At 40.4% G+C, this 15410-nt stretch overlaps 1 protein-coding gene across 3 annotated transcripts in view; it reads right to left on the bottom strand.

The window, feature by feature from the left end:
- Nucleotides 1–15410, bottom strand: part of GABRB1 (gamma-aminobutyric acid type A receptor subunit beta1) — a 449690-nt gene that overhangs the window by 15142 nt on the left and 419138 nt on the right. For all 3 annotated transcript variants that reach the window (XM_063457923.1, XM_063457922.1, XM_063457924.1), the window contains exons 6-7: nt 1853–1990; nt 1621–1773 (exon numbers count right to left, since the gene is read on the bottom strand). In XM_063457923.1, coding sequence (XP_063313993.1) covers nt 1621–1773; nt 1853–1990 — 291 coding nt within the window. The remainder of the gene's footprint in view (nt 1–1620; nt 1774–1852; nt 1991–15410) is intronic.

Below are 15410 nucleotides of genomic sequence, written 5' to 3'. Positions count from 1 at the left end.
ATGGGAAAAAGTTCTGATTTTAAAATAAAAGAGTTCTATTAGTTCCAGGTACCAGGAGGTTAACTACAAACTCCTATCATTCTGGTATCGGACTCCAGCACTCTTACATAAGATTATACCGGAGATCTCTCCCTTATGTTGGAGATGTAATGTTGGCGAGGGCACACTTGCACACATATGGTGGGGTTGCCACCTGATTAAACCATTTTGGGACATGGTTGAAGCTACATTAGAGGATATTTTTGGAGAGGCCCGAATGTTTGGAGTGGAACATGTGTTGTTACATCTTACACCTTTGCCAATCTCCAAATATAAAACATAAATTTTGAGACTTTTTTTAACACAGCAAAAAGCTATGATAACTGCTTTTTGGAAACAAGTAGAGATTCCCACTAAGGAACAGTGGCTACATAGCATAGAGGAGATTCATACTGCAGAGGCTATATGGGCCTCAATAATCGGCACAGGCGATAGGCATGTTGAACAGTGGCGACAATATCTGGTGAGGGGAGAGGGCATTGATTAAGAGGATAGTAGGCTAAGGAGATGGCAAAGGCCAACACTCACTGGCGAGTTTTATACTTTATTCCTAATCTCTTCTTTTTTTTTTCCTATTAGGTATATTTAATAATGGTAAATTCACATGGGCTACTAATACTCTACTTTACTTGGGCAATGCACTTACAATCCCGTTGATGTGTGGATTTGGAAGGAATACTCCCATCAAAACAGTAGAACATTGTGGCAACCTTAGGGTTCAGAATGGCTTATGATTTAATAATTATATACCTGATGTTGGAATGTTATAGGTTTTCTTTCTTTTTCATTTTTCTTTTAAAACTTTTATCAAATAATCAGTATTAAGTTAACTGTTTTGGTAAAAATATAACTGGCAGATGTCGCCCTGTTATTGTATAAATCAAGGGTGATACCTCTATTAGTAACCTTTGTTACAGTCATAGGAGAATCCATAAATGTGATACATACCACATCTGTTTAAATATTACTTACACATTGTTTAATGAAAAACGATAATCATGTGATTCTATACCGTATTTTCATGCACTTTCTAAATATTACTGTTATATTGAACTTGTATGCCCTACACTGCTCTTTTGATTTATAACTTTTTTTAAAAAATAAAAAAAACAAACTTCATTTAAAAAAAAATTAAAAAAATTCAATCTATTAAATAACCCTGTGTCCGTATTTTAAATGTACTGTAAAATGATATGAAACATTTTGCAATGAAGGGCAAGATACTTTTCCATATACATATTGCAAACGATGTCCTGAATGTTTCTGAATAACCATACAGCTAGATTTTAGCTTGTTTGAACAGTGCCCCTCTTCACCTCTTCTTTCTGCTCACATTTATTTGTACGTCATTTATTTGCTATTTTTAGATCCACAAAACCAAAATTATACAGCACTGAAGAGTATAGTGGTGTTGATGATAAAACAGCAAAGAAGCTGTCGGGCAGCATCAAAAGATAAAATGGCAATGAAATTTAGCTTTTCGTTTTACCAGTTTAGCTCATATGAACACGTTGGTTTACGAACATTATTAGGCAATCATATATTAATGCTGCTCAGAAAATATATCAAGTAAAAGCTTACCGAGAGCAACTCTTGCAGCTGATGCATCATAATTAATCCAAAATGATACCCATGATAAAATTGTAATCAGTGTAGAGGGCATGTAAGTCTGTAAAATGAAATAGCCGATGTTCCTTTTAAGTCGGAAACTCAGAGAAAGACGAGGGTAAGAACCTGTAACAAAAACAAGACGTGGTGAACAAATCATGCCAGCACCTTTTTCAAATGCATGATGTTCACTATAAATTCTTACCTGTAGAGAATACAACTTTCTTTGAAACCATCTTGTAATCAACAATTGAAAACTGAGGCAGCTCAATCTTTTCAACTCCTGTAATGGCTTTATCACCTCCGTTCCAATAAAACTCAATGTCATCTGTGGTGTATCCATCTACAATAAAAGGACACATTATAATGGCAACAGAAAGGACAATTTTATGACCCATGCTATAAAAGTGACAAAGCTTTCATTTTGTGACCAGTATTCACTTAGCCTTAGGTTTCGTCTGTTTATATATATATCATGTACGTCTATTTAAGAGCTTTATTTTTTACTGTAAGTGATTAGTGTTGTAACTTGTAATAGTACCAATCAATTTTTGTAGCCATTATCAGGATGTATACACCCACTGGTCATCACTGTCTACCGTTCTGTCTAATACAGAAAAAAAGGGTAAATGTGATCCGTCTTGCACTTTCAGGAAAGTAAGAGACAAAGAACTTGACATTATTTAAAATTAACTTGCATCAATGTACATGTGTAATATATACATACCTTCCAATAGTTTAAACAAACAATGGCAGGGTCGTGTTTTAGGCCAAGGTGGTGGTTCTTTGAAAGAGCAGATCTGCCACATCATAATTAAAATCAAACAATATTATAATATATGGTATTACTATGGTAATATTGCTATTTAACCATATGCTGTACTAATGTATATACTTAAATAAAAAATCTGTCTATCATTCTATCTGTGAAGAACTTCCCAAGTTAATTTTCCCCTTTTCTACCGAACAAACTATACTTCCCTTGGTTCGGACTTTATTTCTACCGAACACTCCCTCACTGGCAACTGTCGACCATTTTGTTACTACCAAACGCTACCAGGAGCAGTAAGCCACAAACCCTCCGTAACCCTCTCGGCCACTCCACCGTCCTTTTCCCGGTCACCGTCACCCCCTGTTTTCTCCCCTTTCCTGACCCACCAGGAGAGCGGCAATTGGAGGGAAACCACCCAGGCTTACATTGACCAATCGCTCCCTGAGAGCCAGGAGAAGCTTGCATTCGTTTGTCTTCAGGAACCCCCGACAAATTGACCGACAAAGACAATATAAAAGGTAACTATAGATCAAGAGTCATGTCTACAAATGTTCGCAGTTTAGGGAATAAGATCCATGAACTTGTGGCAATAATGGCAACTCATTGTGTAGATTTAGTCGCTGTTACTGAGACATGGTATAATGAGAAAAATGACTGGGACATAGCAATACCAGGGTACACTTTATATAGAAAAGACAGGGAAGGCAAGAAATGGGGAGGGGTGGCCCTGTATGTGAAGGATAGCATAAAATCTAGCCTAAAAAAGGTTAGTGAGACGAACATAGAGTCCGTTTGGGTTACGTTAGAATTTGGTAATCACACAGTAATTCATGTAGGTGTGATTTATAGGCCCCCAGGACAAATTGAAGAGTTAGACAATCTATTAGTTGAAGAAATAGCTAAAATGACAATGAAGGGGGAAGTTATCATCATGGGTGACTTTAATCTTCCTGATGTGAATTGGAAAACAAAAATAGCTACTTGTGCCAGGAGCACACATATTCTAAACTCCCTACTGGGATTGTCTCTAAAACAAGTCGTTGAGGTGCCAACTCGTAAAGAGGCCATACTAAATTTAGTGTTAACAAATGGAGATTTGGTATCAGATATTACTGTAGGTGAAAGTTTAGGATCCAGTGATCATCAGTCAGTGTGGTTTAATATAAGAACAGTGACTGAGTCACACCACACAAAAACAAAAGTTTTAGACTTTAGAAAAACAGACTTTTCTAAAATTAGAATATGTGTAAAGGAGTCATTATCAGACTGGAGCAACTTAAATGGAGTCCAAAAGAAATGGGATTATTTAAAAGCTGCACTACTGAAGGCAACAGAAAATTGCATTAGGCTTGTCAGTAAAAGCAAAACATTCAAGAAACCACTGTGGTACTCTGCAGATGTGGCCAAAATAGTAAAAAAACAAAAAGTTAGCATTTAGTAATTCTAAAAAAAAACAGAGTGAGGAAGACAGAATGACCTATAAGATTAGGCAGAAAGAGGCTAAGCAAGTTATACGAGCTTCCAAATCACACACAGAAGAGAAAATAGCACAGTCAGCAAAAAGGGGGACAACATTTTTTTTAGATTCATAAATGAGAAAAGAAAAGTAAAACAAGGATTAGTTAGATTAAAAACAAAAGAAGGAAGGTATGTAGATGAGGATAAAGGTCTAGCTGACTGCCTCAATGAATATTTTTGTTCGATATTTACAGCTGAAAATTAAGGAAAGGGACCTCCGTTAAGAAAAAGGATAAATGAGTAATTTATTACACGTGAGTTTACAGAGGAAGAGGTTCTATTTCAACGGTCAAAAGTAAAGACAAATAAGTCAATGGGACCTCATGGAATACACCCAAAGCTATTAAAAGAGCTTAGTGGTGTACTAGCAAACCCATTAACAGATTTATTTAATCAATCATTGTTAACATGAGTAGTCCCAGAAGATTGGAAGTTAGCGAATGTTGTGCCCATTCACAAGAAAGGTAATAGGGAGGAGTCTGGCAACTATAGGCCAGTAAGCCTTACTTCAGTAGTGGGGAAAGTGATGGAAACCATGTTAAAGGATAGGATTGTTGAACATCTAAAAACACATGGATTTCAAGATCAGAGACAACATGGGTTTACTTCAGGGAGATCATGCCAAACTAATCTTATTGATTTTTTTTGATTGGGTAACTAAAATGATAGATCAGGGTGGTGCAGTAGACATTGCTTACCTAGATTTCAGTAAGGCTTTTGCCACTGTTGCACATAGAAGGCTTATCAATAAACTGCAATCTTTGAGTTTGGATTCCAATATTGTTGAATGGATAAGGCAGTGGCTGAGTGACAGGCAACAGAGGGTTGTAGTCAATGGAGTATATTCGAAGCTTGGGCTTGTCACCAGTGGGGTACCTCAGGGATCTGTACTTGGACCCATTCTCTTTAATATTTTTATTAGTGATATTGCAGAAGGTCTTGATGGTAAGGTGTGTCTTTTTGCGGATGATACTAAGATATGTAACAGGGTTGATGTTCCAGGAGGGAAAAGCCAAATGGCAAGTGATTTAGGTAAACTAGAAAAATGGTCAGAGTTGTGGCAACTGACATTTAATGTGGATAAGTGCAAGATAATGCATCTTGGACGTAAAAACCCAAGGGAAGAGTACAGAATATTTGATAGAGTCCTAACCTCAACATCTGAGGAAAGGGATTTAGGGGTGATTATTTCTGATGACTTAAAGGTAGGCAGACAATGTAATAGAGCAGCAGGAAATGCTAGCAGAATGCTTGGTTGTATAGGGAGAGGTATTAGCAGTAGAAAGAGGGAAGTGCTCATGCCATTGTACAGAACACTGGTGAGACCTAACTTGGAGTTCTGTACACAGTACTGGAGACCATATCTTCAGAAGGATATTGATACCTTAGAGAGAGTTCAAAGAAGGGCTACTAAACTGGTTCATGGATTGCAGGATAAAACTTACCAGGAAAGGTTAAAGGATCTTAACATGTATAGCTTGGAGGAAAGACGAGACAGGGGGGATATGATAGAAACATTTAAATACATAAAGGGAATCAACACAGTAAAGGAGGAGACTATATTTAAAAGAAGAAAAACTACCACAACAAGAGGACATAGTCTTAAATTAGAGGGGCAAAGGTTTAAAAATAATATCAGGAAGTATTACTTTACTGAGAGGGTAGTGGATGCATGGAATAGCCTTCCAGCTGAAGTGGTAGAGGTTAACACAGTAAAGGAGTTTAAGCATGCGTGGGATAGGCATAAGGCTATCCTAACTATAAGATAAGGCCAGGGACTAATGAAAGTATTTAGAAAACTGGGCAGACTAGATGGGCCGAATGGTTCTTATCTGCCGTCACATTCTATGTTTCTATGTTTCTATCAAACTATAGAGCAAATCTCTAAAATGGCTCTTTAAAGTGTGAGTGTTCCATTTTACCTCTAATACTTACCAATTATGTTTACAAATTACACTTTGGTACTTTTTATATTGGATATGATTCTTTTATGACTATATTGAAAAAGAACCTATTTACCACATATTGAAAAGGTAATACATTTTAGTTAGAGTTTTTAATAAGTCTGAATGTCACAAATGCTACAATTGTAAAGCTATGATTGTGGCGGAGTTGGACAAATCTTCCAAATTAGCTATTTTTGCATCAATTTTTCTATTTGGATTTAATCCAGTAGAATTCAGAGTTTCATGAATAACCCTCAAGGATTTAAATCGTATTCTATATATGTATATAAACACAAAACTGCACAGATGGTGATGTCATTCATGTGTTATGTGTTATATTTATGCAATATGCTAATAAGGCAGCAAGTGATTTAGCAATATTACAGTATTTGATAAAAATATATATCTCATTAAAAACACAAAATAAGGGCAATATTCTTTGTTGAGTGAAATTCACGTCAATGAACAATGGTATGTAATTAGCCACATATGCCTTTAGAAGAGGACAAACAAAAAAAGAAGAAAAAGTACATAAAAAATAAAAAGGAAAAAACTAATGATTAAAATGTAGTAAAAAATAAAGCAAAGAAGCAGAAAAAACTCCCAAAGATAAAGAAAAAAAGCAAATACTATGCTACATGTAGATTTTGAACCAAACTAACACATTTAAACATGGAAACTGGAGATATTTTACTGTGTTTTGTAATCCTTTTTTTTTTTTTTTACAAATTTAACTTGAAATTAAGAATGAATAGAAACACAAGGTACTGCGTTGTATTGGGATTCAGCATTTAACACCATATTATTATATGTAACAATATAACCTGGTAGACACAAGGTCACATTTTATATTTATAAACCATACAGTTAGGGATAGCTTAGTTACAGAAGTGTTAAAAACAAAAGTTAAATTAACTCTGTTCATCACATAACTATCCCATGTTGCACTTTTGGAATCCTTCTGTAACCAATAAGAGACCAATAATTGTCCCAACACTATTATCTCAGCAGGACCTCCATATGTCTTCCTGTTATTTTCCGTTTCCTCTGCATTCTGCTTCTACGGATCCTTGACCTCTGCTGTGACTACAGTGCCTGCGAGAATATATCTAATGTACATAATAATGTAACAATAAAGATGTAGAATGTAAGCTGGTGTGAGTCTCTGTTATATTCTGTATGTAAATAACTTGCTGTGAAATATCCCCCATTTTATAATTGTAAAGCATAGCAGAAAATGTTGGTGCTATATAAATACTACTAATAATATTTATAATAATAATAGTAATGTACTGATTGCTGATTTCTGCAAATCACAGCATGGTAATGGTGTATTGCAAATATGGCTAATTTAAACAAGAATAGTTATATTGTCTTGGAAACTTTGAAACTATTTGTATAAATACTTCTTGTATGTGATAAGGAGTAAATACACTCTCTCCTACATTGCGGAATATTATTGAACGACTGTGATATCTATGGCTGACCATCTGTAACATTCCATGGACAGATGGGCATGTTACGTTCCTCTATTCACTATATGTCTTCCTTTGGGTGCAACAGAACATACCACTTCTGTCTGTAAGGCCTTTTAATAAATAAATACCTTCTGTTGCTTCACAGTGTGCATTGAAATATGGACGGAAATTTCCCTTCTGCTTGAGATTTGCTGCAGTCTGCGCACATTGCTTATATTTAGTACATCTGGAACAAATGTGTTTATTGTTTTGTAAAACTGCATGTGACTTTACTATATTTCTTGTTCTAACTGTTTTAACTGTGTATAGGTGTTTCTTTTTGTTTTTCAGGATTCCATACACTATTGTAGCTGATTGTTTTATTTGATTGGTTACTTGCTACCTCCTCAGAATGAAATCTATATGATGGATGCATACTATGAATTTGATTTCTGACTATTGCAAATTTGGCAGCATTTTGGGTGATCCATCCAAGTAGGACACCAGTGAACAAATGTATACAAAAGTAGGGGGATATTCTGCTAAAAAAAAAAAAACAGAATATACAACAACATAGTGTGTAACTGTATTTTTAAAATAGAGAAAATAGTTTTTCCATTTTGCAGTAATAATAGTTCCTTTCATCAAATTTACCATCTAGGGTTTAGATAATCATTTTCCAGATCACCAGGTGTCTTTACTGTTGGTATATTGTCATATTGTCAAGAATTAAAATTGTAGTGCAAATAGGCAATGCAGTATAAAAAATGTATTAAACTTACATTTAAATTAAAAACAGCAGGTGTAGTAATAAAAAGTCACCACTAGTCATCCGACACATTTCGTCTCGTTCATGTACTTCCTCAGGAACTTGACTTTCACCAGTAACAATAAATAGGTAGGTACTTTCACCAGTAACAATAAACTGGTTTATTGTTATTGGTGAACGTCAAGTCCCCGAGGAAGTCCCTGAACCAGATGAAACTCACCGGACGACTAGTGGTAACTTTCTTTTACTACACCTGCTATTTTTAACTTGATTCAGTCACTGTGATCTCTGCTGAATTTTAATGGAAGATTGGCTAAGGGAGGTATGTCCAGCAATTTAGTTTATTCCATTCAATGACTAGTTTTGGTTACTGCATATAGTAACTTACAGTGAGGGCAAAAACTTATTTGATCCCCTGCTGATTTTGAATGTTTGCCCACTGGCAAAAAAATGATCAGTCTATAATTTTAATGGTAGTGGTCTTTTAACAGTGAGAGACAGAATAACAAAAAAATCCAGAAAAACTAATGTCAAAAAAGTTATAAAATGATTTGCATGTCAATCAGTATTTGATCCCCTACCAATCAGCAAGATTTCTGGCTCCTAGGTGTCTTTTGTACAGGTAACTGTCAGGATTACTAGTTGATCCAGCATGCAGAACTGTATCACACCTAGGACAAAAAGTAACATCTTCTGGGGCCTTAGAATGGCCGGACTTAATGTACCAGAGAATAGTCAGAATTCATGCAGAGGTCAGGGACACAGAAAGAGACACAACGATGAGGGAAAGCCAGAAGTCAGGGATACCAGAATACAGGGAAGTCAAACGAAGGCACAGTCAATAACCAGAATTAAACGTTCAGGAACACACTCTCGGACAACCACTAAGGGAAACCACGACAGGGCAATGAGTAAAAAGAAAAAAGAAGTTTAAATAAGCCTCCTTCAGATACGATTGGCTATATCCGGCTTTTGACCCCAGAACGTGTGTGCGCGTCCTTTACATGATGTCACACGCACTTCAACGTCGTCAGTAGCGTGGGCGGATGTGGGGCTACATATTGGTGTGGATCAGCAGCAGCTGGCATCCACCAAGATGTCGCAGGAGTCAGATATATTACTGCATGACCGCTGAATGGCACTTCCGTATTTATCAGGAAGGCAACTACTGCAAATACCGCAAGGTGAGGCTGAACATGTTACAGTAACAAGCTGAGATTCTCTTAAAGGAAAACTCCAGTGCCAGGAAAACAATCCGCTTTCCTGGCACTGCAGGTTCCCTCTCCCTCCCACCCCCCAATCCCCAGTTGCTGAAGGGGTGAAAACCCCTTCAGTCACTTACCTGAGGCACAGACGATGTCCTTCGTCGCTGCCTCCTCCTCCGCGCCGCTCCTCTTACTGTCTCCGTCGGCCGGTGGGTGAGACTGATCCCGCCCACCGGCCGAGGAGACCTAATGCGCATGCGCGGCAATGCCACGCATGCGCATTAGCGTTCCCTATAGGAAAGCATTGAAAAAGATTTTCAATGCTTTCCTATGGGGAAATGAGCGACGCTGGAGGTCCTCACACGTGAGGACGTCCAGCGATGCTCTAGCAAAGAAAATCTTTGCTATAAATCAGGAAGTTCCCTCTAGTGGCTGTCTAGTAGACAGCCACTAGAGGTGGAGTTAACCCTGCAATGAAATTATTGCAGTTTATAAAAAACTGCAATAATTACACTTGCAGGGTTAAGAGTAGTGGGAGTTGGCACCCACACCACTCCAATGGGCAGAAGTGGTCTGGGTGTCTGGAGTGTCCCTTTAAAGGGAGTGCTCCTAATCTCAGCTCTTTACCTGTATAAAAGACACCTGTCCACAGAAGCAATCAATCAGATTCCAAACTCTCCACCATGGCCAAGACCAAAGAGCTGTCCAAGTATGTAAGGGACAAGATTGTAGACCTACACAAGGTTGTGAGAAGGTGACAACAGTTGGTGCGATTATTCACAAATGGAAGAAACACAAAATAACGGTTAGTCTCTCTCGTTCTGGTGCTCCATGCGAGATCTAACCTTGTGGAGTTTCAATGATCATGAAAATGGTGAGGAATCAGCCCAGAACTACACAGGATAATCTTGTTAATGATCTCAAGGCAGCTGGGACCATAGTCACCAAGAAAACAATTGGTAACACACTACGCCGTGAAGGACTGAAATCCTGCAGCGCCCGCAAGATCCCCCTGCTCAAGAGAGCACACATACAGGCCCATCTGAAGTTTTTCAATGAACAACGGAGTGATTCAGAGGAGAATTGGCTGAAAGTGTTGTGGTCAGATGAGACCAAAATGTAGCTCTTTGGCATCAACTCATAGTGTTTGGAGGTGGAGGAATGCTGCACATGACCCCAAGAACACCATCCCCACCATCAAACATGGAGGTGGAAACATTATGCTTTGGGGGTGTATTTCTGATAAGGGGACAGGACAACTCCACCGCATCAAAGGGGCAATGGACGAGGCCATATACCGTCAAATCTTCGGTGAAAACCTCCTCACCTTATCAATCAGCAAGATTGGGTTGTGGATAGATATTTCAGCATGACAATGGCCCAAAACACACACAGCCAAGGCAACAGAGGAGTGGCTCAAGAAGAAGCACATTAAAGTTCTGGAGTGGTCTAGCCAGTCTGCAGACCTAAATCCCATAGAAAATCTGAGAGGGAGCTGAAGGTTCGATTTGCAAAACATCAACCTTGAAACCTTAACAACTTGGTGAGAATCTGCAAAGAGGAGTGAGACAAAATCCCTCATGAGAAGTGTACAAACCTGGTGGCCAACTACACAAAATGTCTGACCTCTGTGATTGCCAACAAGGGTTCTGCCACCAAGTACTAAGTCGAAGGGGTCAAATACTTATTTCACTCATCGACATGCAAATCAATTTATAACTTTTTTTTTCTCTTACTGTTAAAATAGACCTACCATTAACATTCTAAACTGATCATTTTTTTGTCAGTGGGCAAACATTCAAAATCAGCAAGGGATCAAATACTTTCCCCTTCACTGTATATCAAATGTATATGTATTGTTTGCTTGTTTTATTGCCTTTTCATTAATAAATATTCTTGAATTGCCAAAAGCATCAGGGGACGTGTATATAAGGCATCGATTTTAGGAAGCGGGAGATGGAAAAAGATGCTTGGTCGGTCCTCCTACTTCAAATTTGGGGCACTGCGCGTGCAATCAAATGTGCCACCAGATAGGAGTGGTGTGTTGAGTAGTCCCCCTCATCAGGCCTTTTTTAGTCGAATGTATAACCCACTGTCAGTCCCTTCAGGATCCATCCCTCATTCATCTTAATAAAGGTGAGGTAATCTAGACTTTTTTGACCTAGGCGACTTCTCTTCTCAGTGACAATACCTCCTGCTGCACTGAAGGTCCTTTCTGACAGGACACTTGAAGCGAGGCAGGCCAGAAGTTCTATCGCAAATTGGGATAGCTCAGGCCACAGGTCAAGCCTGCACACCCAGTAGTCAAAGGGTTCATCGCTCCTCAGAGTGTCGATATCTGCCGTTAAGGCGAGGTAGTCTGCTACCTGTCGGTCGAGTCGTTCTCTGAGGGTGGACCCCGAAGGGCTGTGGCGATGCGTAGGACTTAAAAAGCTCCGCATGTCCTCCATCAACAACACGTCTGTAAAGCGTCCTGTCCTTGCCGGCGTGGTCGTGGGAGGAGGAGGATTACTTTCACCTCTTCCCCTGTTAGATTCCCGTTGTGCTGTGACATCACCCTTATAAAGCATACTTTTTAATTGATTTTGGAACTGCTGCATCCTTTCCGACTTGCCGTAATTCGGTAACATTTCAGGCACTTTCTGCTTATACCGGGGGTCTAGTAGCGTGGACACCCAGTACAGGTCGTTCTCCTTCAGCCTTTTTATACGAGGGTCCCTCAACAGGCATGACAGCATGAAAGACCCCATTTGCTCAAGGTTGGATGCCGAGCTACTCATTTCCCGTTCCTCGTCCTCAGTGATCTCAATGAAGGTATGTTCTTCCCCCCAGCCACGTACAACACCACGAGTACCAGATAGGTGACAACAAGCACCCTGGGATGCCTGTTGTGGTTGGTCTTCCTCCTCCTCCTCAAAGCCACATTCCTCCTCTGACTCCTCTTCCTCACAATCCTCTTCCAGCGTTGCCGCAGGTCCAGCAAGCGATGCTGATAAGGCTGTTTCTGGTGGTGATGGTGACGCTCATCTACGGCCTGATCCAGCACTCTTCGCAGGGCACGCTCCATGAAGAAAACAAATGGTATGATGTCGCTGATGGTGCCTTCGGTGCGACTGACTAGGTTTGTCACCTCCTCAAAAGGATGCATGAGCCTACAGGCATTGCGCATGAGCGTCCAGTAACGTGGCAAAAAAATTCCCAGCTCCGCAGAGGCTGTCCTAGCACCCCGGTCATAGAAATACTCGTTAACGGCTTTTTCTTGTTGGAGCAGGTGTTGAATTCCAACGTGTCGGGCTGTCGCAAATCAAGCGCCTCACTGGCATGTTTCACCGCTGGATATCTGCAAAGTGCGCCATGACCGTGTAGGAACACCTGAAATGGCCACACACCTTCCTGGCCTGCTTAAGGACGTCCTGTAAGCCTGGGTACTTATGCACAAAGCGTTGTACGATCAGATTACACACATGTGCCATGCATGGCACGTGTCAACTTGCCCAAATGCAATGCCGCCAACAAATTTCTTCCGTTGTTACAAACCACTTGCCGATCTCCAGTTGGTGCGGAGTCAGCCACTGATCCACCTGTGCGTTCAGGGTGGACAGGAGTGCTGGTCCAGTGTGACTCTCTGCTTTCAGGCAAGTCAACCCCAAGACGGCGTGACACTGCCGTATCCGGGATGTGGAACAGTACCTGGGGAGCTGGGGGGATGCCGTTCATGTGGAGCAAGACGCAGCAGCAGAAGAGGACTCAGCCGACGAGGTTATGGAAGAGGTTGGAGTAGGAGGAGTAGAGGAGGTGGCAGCACGCCTGCCTGCAAGTCGTGGCAGTGTCACCAACTCCTCTGCAGAGCCACGCATTCCATGCTTGGCAGCCGTCAGCAGGTTTACCCAATGCGCAGTGTAGGTGATATACCTGCCCTGACCATGCTTTGCAGACCAGGTATCAGTGGTCAGATGGACCCTTGCCCCAACACTGTGTGCCAGACATGCCATTACTTCCTTTTGCACAATCGAGTACAGGTTGGGGATTGCCTTTTGTGCAAAGAAATTTCGTCCGGGTACCTTCCACTGCGGTGTCCCAATAGCTACAAATTTTCTGAACGCCTCAGACTCCACCAGCTTGTATGGTAAATGCTGGCGGGCTAAGAGTTCAGTCAAGCCAGCTGTCAGACGCCGGGCAAGGGGGTGACTTTGTGACATTGGCTTCTTACGCTCAAACATGTCCTTGACAGACACCTGACTGTGAGCAGGTAAGTGGGCACAGTATACGCTGTGAGCCTGACACACGCTGGCAGGCAACTAACTGCTATTCAATCTATTACAGTCAAAATTGTATTTTTTTTAAAAATGTACACCAGATATGAGTTGCACTGGTGTGACACTGTGCCCTGGCAGGCCCTGAAACGCACACTCGTGAAGGAAACTGACTGCTATTATATTACAGTCCAAAAAGTTTTTTTTTGTTAAATGCAAGCTATTGTGACACCAGATATGAGTGAGTGGTGGCACTGGGCAGGCCCTGAAATGCACACTAGTGAAGGAAACTGACTGCGATTATATTACAATAAAAAAAGTTTAGTTTTTTTTTTAAATGCAAGCTATTGGGACACCAGTGAGTGAGTGGTGGCACTGGGCAAGTGGGCACAGTATACGCTGTGAGCCTGACACACACGCTGGCAGACAACTAACTGCTATTCAATCTATTACAGTCAAAAAATGTATTATTTTTTTTTAAATGTACACTACTGTTACACCAGATATGAGTTGCACTGGTGTGACACTGTGCCCTAGCAGGCCCTGAAACGCACACTCGTGAAGGAAACTGACTGCTATTATATTAGAGTCCAAAAAGTTTTTTTTTTTTTAAATGCAAGCTATTGTGACACCAGATATGAGTGAGTGGTGGCACTGGGCAAGTGGGCACAGTTTATGCTGTGAGCCTGACACACAGGCTGGCAGGCAGGCAGGCAACTGCAATTACATTATACAGAAAAAAAAAGCAGACTGATGTTCTAGCCCTAAAAAGGGCTTTTTGGGGTGCTGTCCTTACAGCAGAGATCAGATGAGTCCTTCAGGACTGTAGTAGACACTGAATACACTAGCCTAGCTATCAATTTCCCTATCAAATCAGCAGCAGCTTCACTGTCCCTACTCTCACTAAGAATGCAGCTTCACAATGAATGTAAAATGGATGCTGTCTAGGAGGTGGGAGGGAGGGTCTGCTGCTGATTGGCTGGAATGTGTCTGCTGACTGTGAGGTACAGGTTCAAAGTTTACTCAATGATGACCAATAGGGGGCGGACCGAACAGCGTATGTGTTCGCCGTCCGTGGCGAATGCGAACAAGCGATGTTTGCCGGGAACTATTCGCCAGCGAACAGTTCGGGACATCACTACTTATTTTCATTTATATCTTCATCCTTTATAGAAATGCAGCTCCAATTGCAGCTGAGTGTACATGAATGTACATGCTTCTGCTGACCACTCGCGGCCAACCTCTTGATCCTTCATCTCTCTCTCTCGACCTCTCTGCAGCTCTATTCATGACAGCTCAGAACAATGTCCCTGGACATTTTTACAGCACCAGTGATGTTGAGGCTGGGCTGCCTACCTTCAAGTGGAAAATTTTCAAATGAAATTAATTTGCAAGAAACTAGTTTCAGTTACAAAATTAATACTTGTGAATACATAATTGCGGGGTATACTGAGTCAATCGTGCATACACGAGTGCCTATGAGAAGGGGTTAACAGTTATCACCAACCATTGAACAGAAACCTTCAGTACAGCATACAGCCTGCATTAAGTTAAAGAATAAATAAATACAGATTGAGCTTCTTGTAAAAGTCCAGATACGGACTAGAATGTCAACATATTTTTGATGTGAACTGAATAACACTTTGAGTTCCCCTAAATTCTGGTAATGATTGGCTTATCTCTTGGTTATCTCTTTGTTAGTAGCCAATACCATTTTGCTCCCAGGCACTTTAATAAAAGATGTTTCTGCTTGTCAGCCTTGTTCTCTCTTTATTTTATTAGATGTGTTTGTATGTGTGAAGTTGTATTTTTTACCTATGTAGCTTTCAAAAACTAAACTGCT

Source organism: Pelobates fuscus, chromosome 6 (assembly GCF_036172605.1).
Source record: "Pelobates fuscus isolate aPelFus1 chromosome 6, aPelFus1.pri, whole genome shotgun sequence".
In the NCBI taxonomy this organism is placed as follows: Eukaryota; Metazoa; Chordata; class Amphibia; order Anura; family Pelobatidae; genus Pelobates; species Pelobates fuscus.
The sequence above is the reverse complement of the archived record's forward strand: the minus strand, read 5'-3'. Positions and strand labels throughout refer to the sequence as shown.